The following is a 13,452-nucleotide window of genomic DNA, read 5'->3' as shown; positions in this document are numbered from 1 at the left end:
TGGATTCCGTGGAAAAGAAAAAGCTGACAAAGTCGGAATCTCGTGCTCTCGGACTTCTCTGGAAGGCACGGCCCTAAAAAACGGGATCCTTCCGTGTTCGGTCATTAAAGGACATTCTTCAGACACGCGACGGCCCTAACCGTCAAACAGTAACTCAGCCCAGTTAAAAGGTTACGCAGTAACGTTGGCGGTCAGCTGGGCCGCACTGCCGACTACAAGGTTGTTGTCTCCATGTGTGCTCTGCGCTGTACAGTAATACCCAGACGTGTGTGTACACTTGCTAGAAAGTAGCTGATTTATCAGTTTGCAAGTTTGACCAAGAGCTCTTCTGCAGCAGTTCCAGGGATGTAGGACACTTGCATGTTGCTTTGCTTTCACTCCTCTGTCCAGGTTGTCCTATACAGGTGTTGCACATGTGGGGACACACTTTCACCGCTACTGTATATATTACATATCATTTCCTCAGATTTCCGATGGCTTTCGACCCAAAACACCGCCGATGTTTCTCGTTGTTCTCGTCGGTTTCTCCCTGGCAGAGTGTGCGATGAGACACGGCCGTTGAGTCACCGGGAGTTTGAGGCGCCCGTGCTATTCTGGTGCGTTCGTGTTCCGGCGCGAGAGCAGCACTGAAACTCCTGTTGTGTCTGAGACGGGGGCTCTTGGTGATTGGTGTCCTCATGTTATGATGGTGCCTGCAGCCCATTCCCCAGGCGTCTGTCCTTCAGCCCTGTTCAGAACCAGCTCCTCATCGCCAGTGTCAGAGAGTGCGTGTGTGTGTATGTGTGTGTGTGTGTAGAGGGGGTGTCTCTGACAGCAGCCCAGCTTTGGAGAGGCACAAACTGGACGTCGCACGTCCTCATCCTGGTGATTTCAAGTGCAGCGTGCACCTCTCTCGGGTGCCGATGGCCCAGCCGGCGCAGTTCTATTTTAAAAACGGTGTAAGAGGAGCGAGGTGTAAGGTAAGGAGAGGCTGATGACGGTGACTCATCCTCTCCGCAACGTCGGGCACATTCAAGGGCAGCATTTGGGTACAAAGTAGACGGCGAACAGCGACCGCCTGTGCCAAGCGCTCGCGTCTCGCCTCTTTCCTCCCTCCTCGCCGGGGGACAGTGCGTGTGGCACGGCGCTCGTGTTCCTCCGGAGCGCCTCAAGCGCGCGAGAGCGGCTGAAGGCGTGCCAGAAATGTGCACAACACAAATAACACCACGTCTGCTTACATAACGCAGTCCCACGCTGCGCAGACCCGGCTCCCTGCGCCGCCTGCGATGAAGCCGGGGACGCTGGGATGGCGGGGGACCTCGGATGAAGGCGCGTCAAGGTGTGCGGCGCTAACGGGACCGGCCTGCCCTTAATGAAGGTGACGCTGTCGCTGTCCCACTCTGGGGTCCCCGGATGCCGGAGACCCACAGTCGCGATCGACCGAAAGGTTCCACTCAATGGGGCTGCATGTTGGTTGAGTTGGGTTGGGTTGGGTTGAGTTGGGTTGGGTGGGGGCAGGAGGGGGTCAACCTGCTCTAATGGACACAACGGCTGTGTGCTGCAGACAGGCAGGACTCCAGGCAGGGCTGCCAGCTGCACCACACGGGAGAGAGGGAGGGGCGAGAGATGGAGAAGGAGAGAGAGGGCGAGAGAGAGAGAGCGAGGGAGGGAGAGCGAGGGAGAAATAGGAAGAGGGAGACCACAGAACGGACGCACAGGAAGGATTGCCGCCTCTCCCTCCGATCATGGAACACGCCGGTGAGTGGGCTTCACCTGTGCGTCTGCATCCCTGTCCGTGTCTCCCGCGTGATGCTCTCTGAGCCAGATCTTGTGTGTGTGTGTGTGTGTGTGTGTGTGTGTGTGTGTGTCTCCAACTTGCCCACCGCCGCAACCAGTTGATGCACAATGACGTGCGGTGTGTTCAGTGTGCAATTCAATTCTGAACATAGGGTCAAACGCTCATCTTCAGCCCAGACGAGGTGGGCAGTCGGGTCCGACAGGAAGCTCTTGTATGAGTGCACACTTTTCCGTCAATAATTCTCAGAAAGTTACGCTGGACCGTGTTTTTTGGGGGGGGGGGGGTTGTGTCTTCACGCCCAGCTGTACAAACAGGTAAATCACTGCAAAGCAGTGTAAGACAGCGAGTCTCAATGAGTGCATGTGAGCGAATGAAATGCGTGTCGGTGTCAGACACTGTCAGACACTGAGCCGAACGGGGCCCGGGGGGTGGTGGGCTTGGGTGGCGACGCTACGGTACTGCCTGCCTTCACAAGGTTGCGCCGTTATCCGATACGCCAGGTTTACGTGGCTCGGCTTCTCCCCGCGTGCCCTTTTAATCGAGTTTGGCGGAGGGGCCGAGGACCACAGTGCCCCCAATTTACTCGTTATCCGCAGGAGGTGCGTGGCTCTAAGCATGTGCTACGCGTGTGCGGAATGCGACCTCTGTCACTGTAGGTTTGCGTAAGGTAGACCTGGTAGGTTTTTTGCTATGGTTATGGTTATATGACAATGTTTTGAGGTTAAGTAAAGCAGCGTTGGGGTGTGTGTGTGTTTCTTCTTAGTCTTAGACGTGTTTCAGACTCATGATGCACAAGCTTCGGTTTCTCTCCTTGTTCGTTGAGGTCTGCTCTGTCCCTCACGGCAATCGAACCCATCTCTTCTGGGCTGGGTCTCCTGAAGCGGCCCTCCCGGAAGTCGAACCTTTGGCCGGCCACCCCGCCCTTGTCATCTGCAATTAAATCGATACTGGGGCACGTTTGAACGGCCCGGATCAGCGTCGAGCTGCGTAACATGATGATCATTAAGGCACTCAAGGGGGGGGAGAGCTCTGCTCGCCATCGCAGTCATCATGGGAGGATCATGGGTAACACCTCCAGGGGGCGTAGTGGTTTGATCTCTTCCCTTCCATTCATAGCCTTCTTGGTTCTAATCCCATCCCTGCTTTAGCACCCTTGACTGATGTACCTACCTGGTAAGAATACCCAGCTGTGTACATGGGCGAATCACTGTAAACTGCAGTATCTAACATTATCAGCAAAGTAAGGGTTAATAATGTAGCTAAATAGTTATCTTTTTTTTTACTGTCAGATTTTATTGTGTCCACTTCTTGGGAAAAGGACAGTGTTTCTGTGCTGGACACTTACCATGCAGTGGACTCAGCAGTCTGTCTCCCAAGCGCAGACCTCCTTCCACATTTAGGCTCTAACAGTCGCGGATGATCATGGGGTGCAGTTTCACATAGAGGTTTCCACTCTTCGGTCCGCGGTGGTTTTCTTCTGAGCATCGCTACGAAAAATGCTATGCAAATGTGCAGCACGCAGATGGGGATTCACCCACATCACCTTCTAATGTGACGGTCACAGGTTCAAATCCTCCTCCTGCTGCAGTACCCTTGCTCAAGGTACTTACTCTGGTACAACTGGAGGATACCCTGCTGTATAAATGGATAAATCAGTGTATAGCTGCCTATCTTACAATATAAGTGATCTTTGGCAAAGCTGTGAGATAGATAAATATTAATAATAGGGAACAGCCTGTACGCGCTGAGCAGCGCGAGAGGGAGCTCGGCCGGGCCTTTATCGGAGGGCCGTGTCTGTGTCCGTTCGCTCCGCCTTGGATGTCACGTGCATGTTTTTCGCGAGTCGGTAGACAAGCGGGCCATTAATTTCCTTCGGCCCTAATGACTCGAGCGCAAACACGGAGGCGAGCCTGCAGGTTGCTTGCTTTTAATTTAGCTAATCTGGTTGTGTTTGGACTGCGTCCCGCATTAGTCTCGCCGTCCGTACGGCCCGGCGGGTCACGGAAGACGTTCGTTCGAACCTGGGAGGCTCCAGACCAGCGCTGGTTCCAATCCGATGTGCCGGGGAGCTCTTTTCGGGGCCGCCGGGTGCTCTCCGTGCATCGGGTCCAGGGCTGGTGTCCCTTCCGACCTCCACCTCCGCGGCGCGGGGGGCTTCGTCATCGTTAGGCCTCCTATCCTCGCACCACAACATAAAATCCTCTCGATTCTGCCTGCGATGAGCTATTATTAAATGCCCTAGTTCTCCACGCAAGAAAGAAGCGCCAGCGAAGCGGGGCTCCAACGTCTGGCCTCGGTGCATCAATCGGCGGGGATCCCGTTTTCTCATAACCACTAGCGTTAGCAGAGGTATGGCGCAACGCGGGCACCCTCTTTGCGGGGGGGGGCTAGGATCTCACACCCTCACGGCGCTGACCTGCCTGAGATCCAGCGTAAAGCATTGTCACTGATCTGTTTGGGAGCACCGGTGCCGGAATGTGCTTGGCCCGTGCTTGCTTTTCCCATGGTGCCTTGCAGCAGCAAGGGCTCAATGCACTTCCTTCTGTCCTTGCAGGCTGAATGTTACTTTTTGGCTATCATCATCATCATTATTATTATTATCATTATTATTATTATTATCATTATTATTATTATTAATAATAACCATTTTTGAGCTGAGCCTTTACAACTTATGCTGTTAGTTTTGTACACAAAGCTACTTAGACTGATTTAACCATTTATATAGCAGGGTAATTTTTACTGTGCCAGGTCAGGGTATGTTTCTTGATCAAGGGCACTAAAGCAGGAGGTGGGTTTTAACCCAGGTCCTTTGACCACAATGGCTCTAACCACTTTGCCCCCTGCTGGCCCATCAGTATTGGTCGTTATGCTGGTACATCGGTGAGGATTAAGTTTAACACGACTCTGTGTGCTCATTACCCACACACACGTGTTTTTCAGCAGCCTTCGTATAACGCCGACCGCCGAAGCTCCCCAGGTGCCGACACCATCTGAAAGAGGTGATCATCCTGGAGATGACTGCAGTTCCATTCATTCATGATCAAGAACTGCTGGGATCAGAGCTGCGTCATGGTGGTCTGGGGCCTATCCTGGAAAGACAGGGCGTGAGACAGGGTACAGCCTGAATTGGATCCCAGTCCATCACATGGCAATAACACACTCCTTCTCTTTGACACACACACACAAACGACTCACAAGTTCTCTGGAAACACGTGCCTTTGGACTGTGGGAGGAAACCAGAGCAGCTGGAGGAAACCAACAATTACATGCAAACTCCATGCAGACCGAGATGGTTTCGAACCTGCAGCCCAGGCTTGTTGGCACTACCTGCTGCGCCACTGTGCCACCCATATAAATTATAGTGGGAGGATGAAGGGGACAAGGGGGGGCCTCCTGTTGTGCAGGAGACATTGCTGGGGACACCAGAGGAACACGGCGTACCCACAATTCTCACGCGCCCGTCACACACGGCAGGGAAGTGTGTCCTTGGCATCAATTTGACAGCCTCTGCATGAGGAAAGCGCTTCCTCTGTCTCCGTGACGGATGAGGCACAGTCGCGGGGCCAAAGCAACCATCTCGGCGCCGGGGCCGTCGGAAACGTCAACAGTCACACACACCCCCACCCACCCACCCATTAGCAACGGCTACCTCAGAGAGCCCGCAGCACACTGCGGAGATACCATGTTACCGCGGTATTTTAAGGAGGACAAACCAGTGATCTCACCGCCACGCATTTGAAAGAAATGAAAAAGAAACAAATTTTTTCTTGGATGGAGTCAGAGAGAATAACGTGTCCAGCGCTTCAAATGGACGACTATTTATTATTGACCGGGGGGGTGGGGGGGGGGTGAGTCCTTTCGGAACTTTGCCTCTGACTTCGGGGTCAATAAATAAGTGATCTAAAGAGAGGAAGAACTTAAAAGCACATGGAGTTAATTGCAAACCACTTTAACAATAATTCCTAAGATGGCCTGTTAATATTTCATGAACCCCCCCCTCCCACACCCCGCCCCCACACTCGTCAATGAGGTATAAATACATCCTATAAATGTAATGCTGAACAATACTGTTGGGCTCTGCTTGCAGGCGTGTTCCTCTTCCTAGAAGTGGTCCCGGATCCCTCTGCAAATCGATGCCCACGGCAGTAAGGGTCGCAGCCCGGCGTTTGAGCGCCAGGAGGCAGACGATCCTGCTGAGGCACGGAGGTGGAGGGGGTGGGCGCCCGTGTACAGGGGCACTGCTCTAATGCCATGACCACATTAGCATTGATGGGCTCGCTGGGTTAATGGTACGAGGAGGAGGTGGAGCGGGAGGGGGGGTGCATTTGTAGCCTTGCGGTTGCTTGCCCCCTCCCCTTCCACTATACACACCATGCAAACACACAGGCTCTTTCCTTCCGGAATCAGTGCGCCCTGATCAGGGAGACCTGCCACATGGGGGCTCTGATGAGCATCGGTGGCGTGTTGTGGTGCCCCCAACATGGCAGGAAGTTTCTAGCTCGGTGCTCATTATTTATTCATGTCTGTGATGCTTGTCTCCAAAGTGACTTACCATGTTCGGTTTGTGCAACAAACTACTCGCAGTAATTTCCCAGTTTTTACAGCTGGGTAATTTTTACAGTATTAGTTCAGGGTAAGTACCTACATCCAGGGTAGTCCAGTGCGGGAAGGGATTTGAACCCAGGTCCTTTGATTGCAAGGTGACCGCTCTAGTCGCTGCAGCACTGTAACAAATAAAACAAGCATCACAGTATTACATTTACATTTATTCATTTAGCAGATGTTTCTATCCAGAACAGATAACATGAACAGTAAAACTGCACGAGTAGCAGTATGGAGGCTTGATAAGAAACACAAAGGTATTTGTGACAAATGATACAGTGTAAATTTATGGAGCAGATAGGAGATCCAGAGAGAAATGAGTGTGAATATGTTTTGAGAACCTTATTGAATATTGATAGGGATTCAGCAGCTCTGAGGGACAGAGGGAGATAATTTCAATACATTTATTACATACATTTGTTTAGCAGATGCTTTTCTCCAAAGCGACTTCCAAGGAACTCTGTGTAGTGTTACCAGCCCGCACAGCTTATTCACCGCAGTGACTTACACTGCTAGATACACTACCTACACTGGGTCACTCATCCATACATCAGTGGAACACACTCTCTCTGTCACTCACAAACTACTACATTGAAGCCAAAAGAGAGAACTTTCAGGCTTTTGACCTTGGTCCAGTGCGCCTTCGAAGGTGGAGGAGCGTAGCACCATGGCAGCGGCGTATCGCACGATCGGGTGTTCACGCGACTGTTGACCACCTATTGACGTGGAAGAAGTGCAAACAGATACAGGCATCTGCTTCGCTTTGTCTGCTAGAGAAAAAGAGCTACCAAGAATGTATTTCTAATTTTCCCTCACCCGCTTATGCATGCGTACATTTACTTCAGCGAATCACTGCGCTGCAGTACTCTAAAGCTGCATTAAAACTATATGTAACTGGCTCATCATTTTCAATGTGTGATTTGTAAATGATACAAGGAACTTGACGCTGATGGTGCGCTTCCGGAAGTGTCGACCAGCTGTTCCGCCTGTGTGCCGGTAGGGGAGCGGTATTGCTCCCCATCACCTCTCATAGGCCTGTTAACAGATAGTTGTGCTCCTCAGTGTCCTTTACCCACAATGCACTTCAGCACTTAATTGGATTATGCGTATATTTCTGCCATTTCAACCATTGCTGCTCCGTTTATGGAGTTATTTTATAACCCACTCAAAAGATGCATACAATTATGCTATTTGGGACGGCACGGTGGCACAGCAAGTAGTGCTGCTGTCTCACAGCGCCTGAGTGGTGCGAGTGGACATGGGTTTGATTCCCGCTCAGTCGTATTGAGTGTGCATGTTCTCCCCGTGTCTGTGTGGGTTTCCTGTTGCTGCTCTGGTTTCTTCCCACAGTCCAAAGACATGCTGTTCAGGTTCCCCCTTAGTGTGTGAGTGACAGAGAGAGTGTGTTCCACTGGTGTATGGATGAGTGACCCAGTGTAAGTAGTGTATCTAGCAGTGTAAGTCACCGCGGTGAATAAGGTGTGTGGGCTCATAACACTACATAGAGTTCATTGGAAGTCCTTTTGGAGAAAAGTGTCTGATAAATAAATGTATGTGATACATGTATTGAAATGATCTCCCTCTGTCCCTCAGAGCTGCTGAATCCCTATCAATATTAAATAAGGTTCTCAAAACACATTCAGTGCAGAGTATTTAGAGTCACGTTGTGTTTTGTCAGTCTGATACCATTTATTTCTTTTTCCAGTTTTCACTGCTTTTGTTACGCTGCATGTTAGCGAAGGTCTCATCATGCAAAAGCTCTTCTGAGAAATGCCTTCTAGGTACCGGTGAAGGATGTTTTTTTTTTTTTAATGCAATCTGGAGGCTTTGAGTCCCTGACACTATTCATTCAGCCAACATTTTCACCAAAGCAGCTCAGTGTTGAGATACTTACTGTTATTTACCCCTTTATACAGCCTGGTAATTTTACTGGAGCAATTCAGGGCAAGTATCTTACTCAACAGTACTACAGCTAGGTATGGGATTTGAACCTATGACCTTTGGATCTAACTGACACCAGTGTAACCACTATGCTACCAGCTGTCACTTAAGCTTAACTAAGGCACCTATTACCCTGCATTGATACAGTAAAAAATACACTGTAAAATAGCACAATATTGTAAAATAGCTTTTGTGACACTAATTTGCTTTTGGACGAAGATGTCGGGTAAATTAGGTAATACACTGTAACATGGAGATGGAAATACCGCGTTTCCAAGTTTACGGTTTTAGTAATAATGCTACAATAGATGAATGTTTCAGCGGGTGCGTGAAGAGAGATGCTCCAGTGAGGTGCACTCGTGCTGTCCAGCGGTTTGACCCCGTATGGCCCGTACGCTAATTTGTTCAAAGGAGCGTTGGACCATTACCGTCCGAGAACAAAAATCCCGTTAATTGCCATTTAGGGGCATTTTTGCATGGAACACTGGAGCACCATTATAGTCTGTTCTGATTGACTAATGCTCGCAATAATGGAGGTGATAAACAGCCTGCCTCTGTGTGTGTGTGTGTGTGTGTGTGTGTGTGTGTGTGTGTGTGTGCAGCCAGCGTTTCGCAAGCGTTTCTCTCCGGCAGGTTTGGTGCGTCTGTGCTGCCAGTTGCACGTCTATGAGTTTCTCTTATTTCTCCTAAATTTGTCTGCGAACGCATTTGTTTGCGCCGGATTTGTTTACTGTCCCGCTATTTCCTGCTGCCGGGGGGGGGTCTCGTTGACGTGGGCCGAGGGTCGGAGGCGACCTTTTCGGTGAAATCGGACGACACCCTGGTCGTGCGTCAGCTGCTCGGATCGGCGGCAAAGCGATCTTAAAGGTCAAGTGAGCCGCGATGCGGAGGGAGGAAAGAAAGGAAAGGGGCAGTTTCAGGGTACGGCTGACATCGCTTTTTGTGCAACTTCCTTCAGCGTTGATAAAGCAGCGGGTGGCTCGGTGGTGAGAGCCGCAGCCTTGCAAATCCCACCTCCTGTGCCGCCCTTGAGCAGATGGTACCTACCCTCGCTCGAAGCAGTTGGGTGCGTAGCGGTTAGCGGTGCTGCCGTTAGACCCGAAGGTTGTGGGTTCGAGTCCCACCTCCAGCTATGGTACCCTTGCGCTGGGTACTTGTTTTCGAATTGCTCTAGTAGAGTCACCCAGCTGTATAAATGGGTCAATAATTCTTAGTTGCTTTGGAGAAAAGCATCAGCTAAATGAATAAATGTAACTATGGGAAAAATTACCCAACAACATAAAATGGTAAATTGTTAAAAGTAACCTCGTACTGCCCTAATCTGGGTTGTGGCAGTCTGGAGCCTATTCTTGGATGGCTGGGGGGTGTACACCCAGGAGAGGACACCAGTCCATCAGAGGGTTCTTGCTATAACCCTTCCATGGTAGAATTTTCTCAAATGAGAAATGGTGCGAGTAGCTTTGGAATAATCTCTTCATTAATATTTTAAGACGTTTTTCCTGCTATATTTTTTAATAATGAGGCTGTGATGCTGTTGTCCTGTTGCCGTTTGGGGAAAAATGGGTCGAGATCTGGCTCTAGGGCACTGCTGTTTGTTTTGGAGGGTGATGGAGAGGGGGGCTGGGGCGGTTAGCAAGGATGAGAACCTGACTCATAGTGGTTTGTGAAACAATGAAGAGTCGCTGGAGCTGGTCCGTTTCCATCGAGGCAGGAGAAGGAGGGTCCAGTCCTTTCCTGAGGGGTGGGGGTTCTTCAGCATACTGTCGGGGGGGGGGGCGTGCTTGGAGAAGCGAGACTCTGAGGTGAGGCTCCAGTGATGCACGCCGTGACACCAAAGCATCGCCCCGCTACTGAGTTGAGAGGAGATGGTGTCACGTCGAGATGCTCTGGAACAAGGTGCCACGTGGCCTCCTGAATGATGCTTTTATTCCTGTGGCCCTGAGGGTTCGAGAGGCTGTCAGGCAGCAGTCTGACACAAGAAGCCTCTTTCCCAGCATTTTTACAGTGTTTCAGAGGCGCAGCATAAAAAAAAATTATTCAAAAGATGAACCGGTTTTACATCTGCTCTTCTTTAATATCTAAATGGAATCATGCGGAGCGGAGCTCCACGAATCCATTCCAGCAGGGACGTACATGTTATCGCTGTGTGTGTTGCTCTTAGCTCTGAAGAGGACTTTGGACAGAGGTCTTTTGGACGGATTATATGATATTATATGACGTCCATTGTGTTCAGGTTGTAACTGAGGTGATAGGATAAGATCATGTGTTTCCATCTCAACTGTTCCTGTCTGTCAGTCATGGTGTGGAAGGAAGTATCGCTTCAGTACATCTCCACGTGGTTCCTGTCTGCTGTGACAGATGGAACATAAATTTACCAGAACTTATCTGAAGTAGGAAGGATTTTGTTTTAGTTCTTACCTAATTGTGCAGTTTAACTGTCTTTGCCAAATGTCTCACTGCATAATATCCATCCATCCATCCATCCATCCATCTTTAAACCACAAGGAAGACCTTGTGATGGACCTGGTGCCAAAAGCTAGAGCAGGGCAGATTTCCCGTTTCAAAGCAACAGAGTTCAGCTTCTCCTGGAGGATGCCCATGTGTTCCAAGTTCAAAGCAGAGGTATAACCCCCAAAGGATGTCCTATCTGCTCCCAGGGAGCTGAACCACTTTAACCAGCTCACCTCCATCTGGTAGAGCAGCAACTCTACTTCAAGGGTGTCCTTGATAGCTGAGCTCCACTTTCTGCCACAGACCCTTCCTAACGCTAACCCTAAAGACTACCACTTTGGATCCTCGTTCCCATTGCTGATACCCCCAACCTTGACTTTTTTGGTCATAACCCAAAACTCAACAAAAGTTGACAAAGCTGAAATGAAGTTGGTTTGCCAGCTCCCATGACCCCTCTAGTATCCTTGTTCCATAGCCAGAAAGGAATCCACATTGTTTCTCCTGGATCAGAGACTCAACAGTCAGCCATAGCTTCCTCTCCAGCACCCTGCAGTAGACTTTCCTCTGAGGGCTGAGCAACGTGATCTTTCCAAACAACAGATCTTATTCTCTGCCTTTTGAAAGATGGAACAGCCATCCCTGGATGCAAGTCCAGAGGTCATGTCCCAGCCTTGCATGCAATATTGAGGTATGTTTGCCAAGAAACCCCAACAATATCCAGTGCTTTCAACATCTCTGGATGAATCCCATCCACCCCTGCAACCTCTTGACTCACTGTTACATTGACTTTGGCCCAAGAGGTGACCCTCTTCAGAAGATTGTTGCCCTGTCTCTTGGAGAGAAGACAAATATATTGGGTTCAAGAGGTCCTTAGATTGCTCCTTTCACCTCCTGATGATTTCCCCAGTTGAGGTCAGCACAGTCCACCCTTGCTGAGAACAGCTCGGGTGACGTTTTGCTTTCCTCTCATGTGACCAGAGAGTTTGCCAGAACCTTTTTGAGGACATCCAAAAGTCACTTTGCACAGCCTCTCCAAACCCCTCCCACATCTGGGCCATTTCTTCTGCAGCTGTTGTAGCCCTGGATTTTTTTGGCTTTGGTTTACCTGCCCTTACCACCGTGTCCATTAAACCCTCCCTGCAGGATTGCGGAGTCCATACATCGTACCCTTTCTAGGACCATGTCCTCCGGTCTGACAGAAAGGACTGGTGGTTCCCAACAGTATGTGAGAAACAGATCCCCTTGAACTGCGTGGTGCTGGATGAGATTTGTGAGGATGTCGTGGACAGCCAGGCAAACAACCAGATGGATCTTGGATCTTGGAAGCACAAATGATGAGAATATCATGGACACATCATTCTCTCTAACAGACTGTAATGCTTGGGAGAGTTGAGGGAAAAAGAAGAGGAGGACCAGCAGTCAGACGGAATGCCACAGTCCCAGTGACAATGTGACACGCCCCTGTCCAGCCTGAGGACATAAATGGAAGGCAGAACATTCTGTCTACTGTATGTGCGCATCAAGAATTGACATCAGTTCAATGTCACTTAACAACGACAACTTTTCAACGTCCCAGATGAGCTTCAACTCTTGTCCCACCAGTGTGGAGACATTCCTTGCCCATTGCATTGCTCTAAGCCATCCAGATCTGTCACCTGAAGGACAATGCGTATAACCCCAACACCTCACCTTGTGGATTTAAACCCCCCATGGAGATTCCTTTGTAGTTTTTTTAGGCTCAACTTGGCTGGGCTAAGCAGGCCACCCAGCCACCAGGTACTCGCTGTGAAACAGCCCCCTCTGGCCGGGCTCCAGGGGTGGGTCCTGGTAACCCCGATTCGGACGAGGCCCTCATTACTATTTTAAACTTGCATGTGCGTTCGTTATTCGGATCACATTTTGCCTTCCCTCTCTCCTTTGAGGAATTTGCCAAGGGTGACCCCATGAGGAAGACAAGGCCCCAGACGAAAGACAACATAGATGGATGACATAGCTCTCAGTACCCCTAGAGTGCTCAAGTGCCTCCAGTGCAGCATGGTTGACGACTGATTATTATTATTCTTATTTTTATTATTATTAATAATAATAATAATAATAATAATAATTTTACTTTTATTAATTTAGATGGCACACTTCTCCAACCTATAATGTTAAGATACGTTATTTTTACAGCTGGGTACCTTTTCGGGAAGCAATCTGGGGTGAGTACCTTGGTGCGATTGGAACCAAGGCCAAAGGTAGCAGCTCTAACCACTACACTACCCATAATAATAATACATTACGTGTATTAGTTTTTGTGGGGGGCGTGGTGGTGCAGTGGGTTGGACCGGGTCCTCCTCTCTGGTGGGTCTGGGGTTCGAGTCCTGCTTGGGGTGCCTTGCGGCTGACTGGCATCCCGTCCTGGGTGTGTCCCCTCCCCCTCCGGCCTTACGCCCTGAGTTGCCGGGTAGGCTCCGGCTCCCCGCGACCCCGTATGGGACGAGCGGTTCAGAAAGTGTGTGTGTGTATTAGTTTTTGCCGACACTTTTCTCTAAAGCATCTTACTGTGCTATGCCATCTGGGTAAGTTTGCTGGAGCATTTTACTGCAGTACTTTGCTCAAGGGTACTGTAACAGTATGTGGGATTCGAACTGATAACCTTCAGCTCTAACTCTAACCACTAGGCCATCATTTGCCATGTA

General features: G+C 49.9%; 1 protein-coding gene across 2 annotated transcripts in view; it reads left to right on the top strand.

Moving 5' to 3' along the window:
- The window catches only part of phactr2 (phosphatase and actin regulator 2), a 60,639-nt gene that overhangs the window by 9,067 nt on the left and 38,120 nt on the right, over positions 1-13,452 (top strand). The window contains exon 1 of one of the 2 annotated variants that reach the window (XM_029250814.1): positions 1,530-1,737. The exons of the other annotated variant lie outside the window; for it this stretch is intronic. Within the exon in view, the coding sequence (XP_029106647.1) occupies positions 1,725-1,737 (13 nt within the window). The 5' untranslated portion in view covers positions 1,530-1,724. Of the gene's footprint in view, positions 1-1,529; positions 1,738-13,452 lie in introns of those variants that run through there. 2 annotated transcript variants of the gene reach the window in all.

This window comes from Scleropages formosus, chromosome 4 (assembly GCF_900964775.1).
Source record: "Scleropages formosus chromosome 4, fSclFor1.1, whole genome shotgun sequence".
In the NCBI taxonomy this organism is placed as follows: Eukaryota; Metazoa; Chordata; class Actinopteri; order Osteoglossiformes; family Osteoglossidae; genus Scleropages; species Scleropages formosus.
The sequence above is the reverse complement of the archived record's forward strand: the minus strand, read 5'-3'. Positions and strand labels throughout refer to the sequence as shown.